The 11,390-nt window shown below is 39.4% G+C and overlaps 1 protein-coding gene across 7 annotated transcripts in view; it reads right to left on the bottom strand.

The window, feature by feature from the left end:
- lrp8 (low density lipoprotein receptor-related protein 8, apolipoprotein e receptor) overlaps window positions 1–11,390 on the bottom strand; it is a 168,537-nt gene that overhangs the window by 85,316 nt on the left and 71,831 nt on the right. For all 7 annotated transcript variants that reach the window (XM_005736981.1, XM_005736983.1, XM_005736982.1 and 4 more), the window contains exon 3: window positions 70–192. In XM_005736981.1, coding sequence (XP_005737038.1) covers window positions 70–192 — 123 coding nt within the window. The remainder of the gene's footprint in view (window positions 1–69; window positions 193–11,390) is intronic.

Raw genomic sequence — 11,390 nt, 5'->3', positions numbered from 1 at the left:
GCATATGTCCTGACAAAACTGACTTTGCTCACAGTTTTGCCCAGTCAGTGTGGCTGTGCTGCTACTTACTGCAGATTGAATCGGCTTCATCTGAACCGTCTGCGCACTCTACTTCTCCGTCACAGCGCCACCTAGCAGGAAGACACTGTCCATTCTTACAGGTGAAATCTGTGGCTGCGCACGTCTTCTTCGCTGTGTAGAGAAGAGAAACATTCAACATTATCATATGGCCTCAAGAAAGCATTGTGTCTGCTGATACTCTGATAGTCATCACCACAGTGAATGATTGAACCATCCATTTTCTTAACTGCTTATCCAATTCAGGGTTGCAGGCAAGAGACAGGGTACACTCTGGACAGGTTACCAGTATAACACAGGGCTAAGAGGGAGACAACCATTCATACCTACAGCAAAGTCTGAATAAGCAGTTAACCAAACAATCAAGTCTTTGGACTGTGGGAGGAAGACCGAATATCTGCAGAGAACAAACTCTACACAGAAAGCCCCAGTCACCCGGCAGATCCGATACCACTATTAGACAATATAATTGATATTTACTTGGACATAGTCTCTTAAGCACAGCAAACAATATCTGATTAAAGCTAAAAAAAGGGGGGAAAAAAACAATACTTTAGGAAAGATGTGATGTAGAAGTACGCACCAAGAAAACATGTCAAATGTTTTCACTTAACAAGTCAACAAGGTAATTAAAATTGAACTTTAGTTGAGAGCAATTCTGAGCACCAACTTGAAACCAATTTTCCAGTCCAATTTTAATTTAACCTACAGCAGGCAATGTTTCTACTTAGGCAGTCAGAGCATCAAAGGTGATACAAGTGCAACTTGTATCAGAACACGAGAGGGAATGAGGGTCGTTTGATTAGGTACCCTTTGTTTGTGCGTCTTCTTTGAGGCAGACTTAGTGGGTCAGGAAAATGAGTCTGGTGATCCAATGTGAGATGGGTTTTATTTCTTTCAAATTCAAATAAATAACAGTGTTTCAGGTTGAATGAATGAGAAAAGCACCGGCAGCTTAACCAGGCCTCTTTCTGTAAGGATGTGTTGGATATACTACATGTGCTGTGGGGGTCAGAGGTTTTTCTCCATTTTTAACCACCGCATGATCCACCTTCCAGGCTAACGCTGGCTCTGTGTAGCAGTGATAGCTTACGGAGTCCAAAGGTTTTGTGCAGTCACTTTCTCCAAGCAAATGGAAAATTGAAGCACTTGGGTCTGTCACGGGAAAAGGTAAAAAAATAAATAAAAAATCTCTCCCTGACAGTGAGAGCCAGTGAACAAGAGAAAGCACTCGCCTGGCATGTTAGCGATGCCTTGGCTCACCATGATGAAATATATTGGGGGAAGGAGGTGGAGGGGGTTGACAAATGGCAAGAAAGTGTGCGAGTGTGAACAGCACTGTGCGTTTGGTGGTGTGTAGGTCAGCGTGATTTTATTCTGACAAGTGCATTTTTTTCATATGCACCACATACCTGATCTGCTGGGAACACAGGTTAGATATGAATACTGTGTGGACATACAGTAGTCTAACTGAATCCTAGCTGACTAAAGAAAACTAGCAAAAGTTTAAAAAGAAAATGGGGGGTTAAATGCGGTAGAGCAAGAAACAAACACCAATAGCTTAGTTTAACCTTAATGGAACGAGATAAAAAGCAAATCAGGATTTTGTCAAAATTGTGAACACAACTGAGACCACAATTTAGTTGTTTGGACACCATATTATTAGGAGTGTGTGTGTGTGTGTAGTCTATGGTATCAACGAAAGCAGAGTAACAACTGAAAGCCCAAAGGAAAGCTATAATAAAGAAGCACACACTATGGAAAAAAGCATTAGTGGGGACTAATGCATTCTAAATGTGTACGTACAATTACTTAAATGACATGATAATGTATGGCAAATTGAAGAAAAGTCAGACACAACCATTTGCTCGCACGCTCACCTGTACAGCATTCATACCAAGTATAGAAAAAAGGGAGTTTAGGGACATGTTGTGCAATAGATTGAAGAAGGTGTAGGCATAGAATAAATGAAAAAGAGCATATCTCTTGGGATTCCAGACTAGTCAGAGCCAGAGACAAAAGTAAATAGAAAGAGAAAGAGAAGAGAGGAGAGACTATAGGGGCAGAGAAAGAAAAGACAAGAGGGATACAGCCTGTTGAGGTGGGGTCTTGTGCAATGGCATTACTCTTCACAACAGACCACATAAATCCTTTTCCTTCCAACCAGCATGTTAACATAAATACCACCTCTTCCACTTTACCCTCCTTGTTTTTGTCTTTCCCTCCATCTCCACCTACAGCCTGATAAAACACCGGCCACAGTGTACACACCAGAATATTCCTTCACCTTCACAATACATCTGTGCTCATAGCACAACACAGTCATTTTCAGCATAAGACTGCCTAATTCGGATAAAGATAAATATTGGTTCAGGTGAAAGACTTACAAGCAGGAGTTAAAGTGGGATTTGACAGATGATGAAACCGTAGTACCCTAGGATTGGATGTAGCAGCGCAGCACAGAAAAAATAATAACTTATAAGTAAATTAGTTTTCATTAGGCTGCGATACTACTCAGATATTCATTGATCTTTGGGTTTAGCAGACTGAATTCATCAAGATATGAGTAGATGTTTCACAAGCTGTATCCCCATGTCCTGATCCACACAAGAAGCTAGTAGAAAAGGTAGAATTCAACGAGTGAGCTTCATCACTTTAAACTGATGCCGTGATGCAACTTCAAACTGACCATGAACGCCGTGTCTGCTCTGAACCAACATAGTTGATCATTAGAAGTTTAAACTAACCAGTTTAGCTAGCACCAACTCTACCAAACTGACAGTTTGTTTCATGCAAGCTTGAATAAGACAAAATTAGTATTAATGTACTTTAATTTTAGCTTTGTAGGTTTTCACATGAACATTACGCTATTTCAGATCGACAAAACAACCCTTGTTTACAACATATAATACAAGAGTTTTTGTAAAACTTAAGTATCAGTTAACTAATTTTCTTCTTATCTTAAGTATGAAAATGAAAATATAATTTCCCTGATGCCTTCCTTCTTGTTTTGCTGGGCAGAAATCATTTTCAATGATAGCACTCTTACACATCCCGGTTTACACTGGATACAGGGTTTTTTTTTTTAACCCCCCCCACAAAGAAATGTGTTTTTTATAGAATACTGGACATTTTAATTGTTCTGGGGGAAGAAAGTCAGCAACTAATCTTCAGAAAGGGGTTGTGAAAACATAGAAACTTCAATAAAATATATCGTAACTAGACAATACCATTCATCTTGACATTTAAGGTTCTAAATAAAATTTCACACGCACAGGTCTACGGCAGAACAGTCAGAAAACTGTAACAAAATAAAAATTCAAATTAAAAACTCAGTTTTCAGCAACAGGCTCAAAAACTGACACTAAGAATAAAAAAATACCACTACACATCAAAAAGACTTTTGAATTTCACTTCTTCCATTACACACAGTAGAACTCCTTTAGTTAATGACTATGGAAGGAGCTTAATAGCTGTAAAAGCATGCATATATTATTTTAGAACCAACTAGGAAAACATCTACACATCATCCTAAGAGTTGCTGATACACACACAAACTGCTGCTTACATTTACATTCTGATGCGCCAAGACCTGTCATATACAGATGCCATCCATATGGAACAGCCTAAACCTGCCTTATGATAAGGTTATTTTGAGAGAGTGAATAATGTGCAGTGGAAAACTACTACAGACATATTATGCAAATATACCCATGCATACCTACCAACAAACCCTCATCCTAGATGTCAAAAATCTGATTTTAGTTTACTGTCAAAAACAAAAACACACCAATAACTCACACATAATAGGATTTAATTAAAAAACTATAAATACATCAAGGATGTTCTATGTTGTATCAACATACTGCTTTTGGGAACAACTTTTTAATCCTCTGAGATCCCCCAAAAATGTATGGTGTGAAGTAAAAACCTATTAACATTGAACGGTCACACTTGAATGATCAGTATTAGGAGGCCTTACATTAATACTGTTAGAGCCCAACCAATACAGGATTTTGAAATTGTTGAGCAGTAAAGACTCCAACAACCCCTTCCCTTGTTATTTTGGTTCCCACATTTAAGAGAGCAATGGTGAATGAATGTGCAATTTCCACACTGAAGTAAGGCGGTTAGGGCAGTGATCTTATAAAGAAACTAGAGTTTCTTCATAATGACAGTAGACTAGTAAATGAATGCCAATTAATTGAGACATATTTCAGAAAACACATGTATGTTTCTTAAGACCTCTCATTTCCTTTTTTTGTGGAGAAAAAGAAAAAAGGTGTTTCTGATTTTACTGGGCTGGCCTCATCCACATTTAACCTGGGTACATGTGTCCCATAACTTAAATTACTTGGACGCCCCAATGTACATGGTACCAGAAAAACTGCTCAAGGATTCAGCTACTGCACAAGCTATGGCATTCAACTAACGGCACACTCTGGAGACCTCCATGATCAATGAGTGACTAAGCTGCCCTATCGACATTCATACAGTCTACATTCTGTCCATACAAAGCACATACAACGGATTCCTCTCCATATACTCCTGACAACATGGTTTGAGACACTATAGTTTGCCCTGAGAAAAGGTAAAGGTCAGCTCCTGCCTTGAAGTAATTCAAATAACAGACTCCATTACACACACACAAACACAAAGAGGGACAGCAGAATGTAAATTAAACATCCAGCAGCTACAACAGAGGCATAGCTGTGTCACCTCTAATAAGGACCTGTTGACTCCATCCCTGAAATGTTGATTTGCAATGGCAACAATGGCATGAAACAGACAACAGCGCTGTGGTGAGATAACTTTCCATCCTTTAATTAGAGGTAGTGACAGTTTTGAATCGGGTTTTAAGCACCCTGAATAAACTAGCTTTGGACTTCTACACTGCTTTGCTATTCGGTAGTCCTTAAAGTTAAAGCTTCAGTCTTTAAAAATGTGAAGCAATTTTCACGTTACTATTTTTTTATTGCTATAAATGAAGCTTTTTTTTTCTTTTTTTTTAAATTCTCCCTCATGAACACGTGCTCATGATTAGAAAGATACCAATGTCATGATAGCAGAAATTTGTAGTTGGCAACAATATCAGTAGAATTTTTTATTATCATGAATTTGTTTGTTTTTTTATTTAAAATGATTGTGTATTTAAATTGTTAACTTGATATTTTGTTGATAGGACACAAACTAAAATATGAAGGACGGTTGCCAAGTAACCTACAAGCTATAACCTTATTACAGTACATGCTAGCATAAGCATTTGTACAACTTTGGACAAACAAATAAATTAACCTATGGGACATAGCTGGTTTTGCAGTGGCAGTGCCAGCTGTCTCAAAAAACCTGCAACTTGCATTTCACGATAAAATAAGATACTTTAGATACATTTAATTGAAACTCATTCACCTTTAATTCTTTAAAACGATCTGGATGCCGGTCTCCCTAACCCTTGTCACAATCTTCCACATCTAATTTCTGTTGTGCCGTGTACAGTTCTTCCAGCGTATTACAAGCATCGGTTCTGTTGACTTCCCTACACATTACAAATGGACCAAGCAAGCAACTGCACTATTTCCAATGGACATCTATATCATGACTATTAATCCTGCAGATTATTTTAAAGAATGATACGAAGAACTGGCTTCATTGTTTAGAGTCAGATATGTCCTTTTTTTTTTTTACGCTGATGCCTATGGTTATTTCATAAAGTTGGGATAATAATGTGTTTGAAAGTAGCAACCATCTGGATTGGCCCTGCGAGTTGCAGTAAATTAACTGATATTAGTGAATCATTAGGTATCTCCAGTACCAGGGTCAATATCGGTATAGCAGTGCACTCATGGAGGGACCTTTCTTTGGTGTTAGGGATCAGCATCAGCCTAACATGGGTTTCTACTGGCTTAGCTACACTTTTCCTTTCCTCCAAGGCTATTTGTGTGGGGTGCACAGTATTTCATCACACATTAAGCAGCTCATTCAGAGAACCGTCGTTGGGAAAATTTTCCAGAAAGAAGTTCCTGCAGGTAATCTCTTTTGATCTCTTTTTTTATGCATAAAGTCACACAACACAGTCTTTGTCCTGCACCTTGTGCCTGAGCTTTCTCCAAATCCTGCTTTTATTTAGCTGGACCTGATATTTAAGCTAGTGCTTAATTATGTGAACAAATAAATAAATAAATTACATTTGATGCTGAGACAAATTCGGTTTAAAATATCCCAGTAAGAATTTACCAAACCCACTCAGTCTGTTCTTCTAGCGAGGAAGGCCAGACTAAATACCAGGGTAACCATGTTGCATCATCAGTCATTCTATTACAGAGACTCAGCTCAAACTGTGTGCAGATAATTTGCATGTTACACAAAAGCTCATTTGAATAACTAAACCGACAAGAAATGTGTGACAGACGTAGACACAGAACTTCACCACTAAGTGTTTGAAGCAGCTTGTGCAGTCATCGCAGCAGTGTAAAAGACAAAAATCCTGGGAAACGTCGAACAAAGAACGGCTGTGTAAACTGATGATTAGCCTATGAAAATTAACTCGCTTCCCCCTCAACCTGTTAGTTGGAGTTAATTTCTTGCTCACTGTATTTACTTGCCACATTATTCATTTTCTTAACTTAAAATTCTACAATAGGAAAGTTTCTGCCCGCCCCCGTTTTTTTCCCCTTTCTTTTTTTTAAATCCCTGGCTGTCCCAGAGATAATCTTAAAGCACAACCTATGTACTACGCAGTAGAGTACAAACCCTCTTGTAAAAGGACAGAAGGGAGGAAAAAAAAATTAGAGACAAAAGGAGCAAGAGGAGCGAGATGAAGTGTGGGAGAAAGAGGAGAGGAAATGGATGGTCCTCCACATTGTTGTGATCGGCTAAAGAGCTAAAGAACGGAGCATGTCAGGAGAGCGAGAGAGGCTGTAAATCAGTGAGCGGAGGTGAAAACCACAAACGTAAGGGAGCGCACATTACTCAAAGAAATCTATGTGAGTGTGTGAGCAAGAAACAAAGACGGCAATGGAGTAAAGCAGAAAAATGTTGGTCTTTTGAGGAGATTAAAGGCCTATCAAGCTTCCCTAAGCTGCAGACAGAGATGTAGCGGCGAAAATACCAGGATAAAATGGCAACCATTTTTAAATTATCCTACTTATTAAAAACTAAAAAGGAAACTCAACTGGAAGCAACACCTTTAGGTATAACTGCAAAATTGAAGTATTGAAAAAGTATATCAATGCTAAACCACATTAACTCTAGTTTCAAACAGCAGCCACAATTTGCAGCAATCATCACCGTTACCGAAAATGCTGCGAGTGTAACACTCTAAAGCCTAAAGGCAAGGCCAATAATCTAAGGAAGTGCGCTTGCATGTGTGTGTGTACATGGCCATGAGACTGATGCACGCACTACAAAGGCCAGAGATGTGAAGAGAACTCATGGACAGGCAACTCAGACAGCTGGCCAGATCAAATACGCCATATATTATGCTCCTCTCACCACATCAAATACCACCTACCAGTTCAAAGAAGCTTGTTACAATTTTTATGATCTCCCTCTCTGGACACAGGAGAGTCGGGCCTATAGGGCAAGACGTTGGCTCTGGATTTATTTATTTTTTTGGAGGGGTACAAAAACAAGAGAATAAATAATGCAGAACACCAGAGGTGAGAAGAGTTGGGCAGGGTACCTGGGTGACACTTGCACTGTGTGGTATTAAGAAAGCCTCTGAAGTTGAGCGTGGTAAAGATGAAAGAGACCGCTGCAGCAGCGGACAGTTGGAGAGCATTTCCCAGTGACCTGAGGTGCATGCATGCGCCGTTATCTTCATCATATGCAACACCTAGCTGCTTCGCTGTAAAACAGGTTTATATATGTAGGTGAACATATTTTTAAAATGAAATGAAAAAAGAAAGAGGCACACCTAACTACCCAGACCTCTTATGAGATTTTAACAGATAGTTTCTATTTTACCCTGCACAACTTTTCTGATATTTACGGTAAGGTTATTTTAACCTGGGCTGCCTTTTCCTTTGTCTTTACGGTAGTCCAAGTATGTACACAGGACGCACAGTTGTTTGCATTGTAACTTTACACGTCAAATGTAGCTGAGGAAAAACAAGAAGAGGAGAAACTCAAACGACACCATTTTCAAAAGCTCTATTTTTTATTTTACTTTTTAGATTGTATTATTTAAATGTATAATAAACATTGTTGAATTACTGCTGAATTGTACTTTCTTTGTTTTATTTGACAGCCAGCTGTTGACTATATACAGACACTGATACAAATTCAAGATGTAGTGCATATTGTGTGAGGTTTTCTTTGTTTGTTTTTTTTTTTTTAACTGGACATCATATTTTAGTTGAATACCTCTGCCGCTGCTTGTAATGTAGCCTAGAAATTACACTATAAATGTATATTAGTGTCACAAGCATCATATAGGATATGTTCAAGGACCAATTCCAAAATAGGAAGCAATAATGTCAGGAAAGCTAAGGCGCATTATAGAAGAAACGCCAGTGCAGTTTCCCCTCATATTCAACTGCTTCCTGGAGGTTAATCTCTCATCGGTGTTTGTCTGCATGAGCGTGTGTGCCCATGAATCTGTTTATACCTCTACTTAAGGCTGTACCTGTGTACTTATTTTAAGACAAAAGCTTGGACCGCATTCTCTCTGTTCAAAGCTTCCAGAGAAATATGAAGAGTCTTTTATGAGAATCGCTTTACTGTGACGAGGATTAGCATTAAGAGGAGCTCATGAAGAGAGGCTGTGGTGCGGAATAATGACGCAACTTTTACTATTTACTTTTAAGGCAGTGTGAAAGCAGAATTACCTTAGTGTGAACAAATGCACAAAGCATCGCCACAGGAAACACACTCTCACACACGCACACACTTCAAGGATCCTCTTTGTCTAGTAGCGGTCTCTTTGCTTACATTGACAAGCACAATTATAGTTGTGTTTTTGGCATTGAGCATGTTTGCCTAACATCTTCAGCAAATATTAATGCTATCAAATTACTACTAAAGTCCGGTTTCTGTTTTTCCACCCGTTTGACATTGAGTGAAAATGTTGCATATAAACAGGTCTTTAAACTCAAGAAACCAATTATAAGAATTCTCTTACTGACTGGTTTTATGCGTCCACTTTATTTGATCTAACAGAGTAATCCCTTCCTCTTTGTATGCACAACACAAGCCTGTGTCTCCCATCTAGAAAAAAGCAGCAACTTTATCACGTTTTCTCCCGTCTCCCTGCTACTTGACCTTGGCTAACGCTAATGCGTGCCTGAGCCAATAAGTGTGTTAATATGCATACAGGTGTGTGGTCCACTTTAGTCTTAAATCATGCTAAAATGATGCTAGTGGCCACTCCAGCCCCAAGATGTCTAGCTCAACTTTTACTCTCCCCCAAATAGAGGGACTATGTAATCAGTTCCTTTGTTTGTTAGCAGTCTAGTGTCCATAGTTTTCAACATATCACTTTTTAAATTTTGTGTGATTGTAGACACCGTTAACCACAAAACTGTACAACAAATGTTTACATTTTTTCCAATACAATGCACTACAGCAGCACAACGATGCCTTAAAGTTTGGCAAAAATCACACACTACAGGACACACTATGGCTTATAAAAGCCAAAGATTTCAGCCCATTCTGCTACAATCATATGGGTAAAGATAATAAAATACATCCTTTTAATATGGAAGGCTTCAAGGTCATAGGTCAAAGGTCAGGGTCACTTGAATTAGGAAAAAGCTTTACTTTCCATTAGATCATCTCCTAACTTTAAAGCAATATATTAGTCACTGGGGCAACATAACATTGAGCTCTTTGTAACATTTTTTGTTTCGATAAAAATTTGAGGACACAAAAAGAATACACTACACTCGATCTGAAACTGAGGGTCCTTACTCTGATATTATCCAGTATTGTGTGCCTAAAATGGTAGACGTCACACATACTTTTACAGCATTACAGCTTTAATGCCCCAGCTTTGACAATTACCAATCATCTGGTCTGTATTTTCTCCATCTGGCTAAAGAGAAGGAAAAAAAAATATCTGTGTTTTATGTTGTTTTTGTCATTGTGGCTCTGTGTTGTTCTCAGATCCTGGGATTTAACTCCCAGAACACCAGCCTTATGCCAAAACCCGAGACCTCCCAAATTCTGTCACATCCTAGCCCCCCCCCCCCTTCCCTTACATAAGTGGGGCATTACAGCTCTGCAAAGCAGCTTAGAAGTGAAGGGCATGAAGCAAGACAACAAAAAGAAAATGGGAAAAAAAAGAAAAGAATTAAAGACGCAAGATCTGATGGGATGACATTACAGGAAAAGTATCGGCCTGCTTTATGCTGTGCTTCTCTACGCACATACTGTCGTGTTTTTCTAACCTTTCCCCCTCCTCTCCAAACCTCATCCTTTTTTTTTCTTTTTTTCTTTTTTTGAGGGGGTCATATGTCCAAAAGACTTTTTTGCTTCCTCTTTGAGACGAACAAATCCAAGTGTTTTTGTCGTTGTGCCGGTGAGTGGAGCATCTTGTATGAGCGACCTGAGAGCGGTGGCTTTGTGCGCCGCGCTGTTTTATGTTCAGAGACTGCTAATTAAGTAGGATCACAAAAGGGGCCACTGTGGGAGCGCACGGTGAGAAACAAACGAGGCCGCGCTTGTTTTTGTTTTGTTTACGCCACGATGCCCCGCTAGTCCTTCAAACCATTATGCGGGATGAGAGGCGTGAGCAGCGCATCATACCAGATCTGTCGAGCACGAGGAAGCAGAAGAGGTCGCGAAAAGTGTGTGTGAGCAGAGGCCTTTAACAGGTGTGAGTAAACATTGTGTGTGTGTGTGTGTGTGTGTGTGTGTGTGTGTGCAGAGAGACTGTACTCTTTTCCAAGAAGTCAGGAGACTATGAGGTCATATCTTTGTGTTCTAATACCGCTCATTAGAAATGACATATGCATAGAGCAACCTCGCTGCTCCTGTATTCTCAACTACCTCTATATCGGTGACATCGAGCTCTCAGACTTGACCTGCATTGATTTATTAAACACAGGCACTGATACCGACCCCGTTACTCGCATACATACTAGCATTCATGCACACGCACAGACACACATGCTTGCACACACTTCCTCCCCTCTACCTCCACACGCCAATCTCATCAGAATATCAGGCGATCAATTGTTGAGACAGTGCCATCGAGTCAATATAAAACCCCATAAGGCTTTGCATTCATGAAGGATCCATATTCAACACACTGTATCATAATGTGAAACTATGAAGATGCCATTGCAAATACAACTTTTTATTTCCCCCCC

The sequence above is a fragment of the Pundamilia nyererei genome, unplaced genomic scaffold (genome assembly GCF_000239375.1).
Source record: "Pundamilia nyererei isolate P.nyererei 1_Seehausen unplaced genomic scaffold, PunNye1.0 scaffold00072, whole genome shotgun sequence".
In the NCBI taxonomy this organism is placed as follows: Eukaryota; Metazoa; Chordata; class Actinopteri; order Cichliformes; family Cichlidae; genus Pundamilia; species Pundamilia nyererei.
Note: the sequence above shows the minus strand (reverse complement) of the source record. Positions and strands in the feature narration are given on the sequence as shown.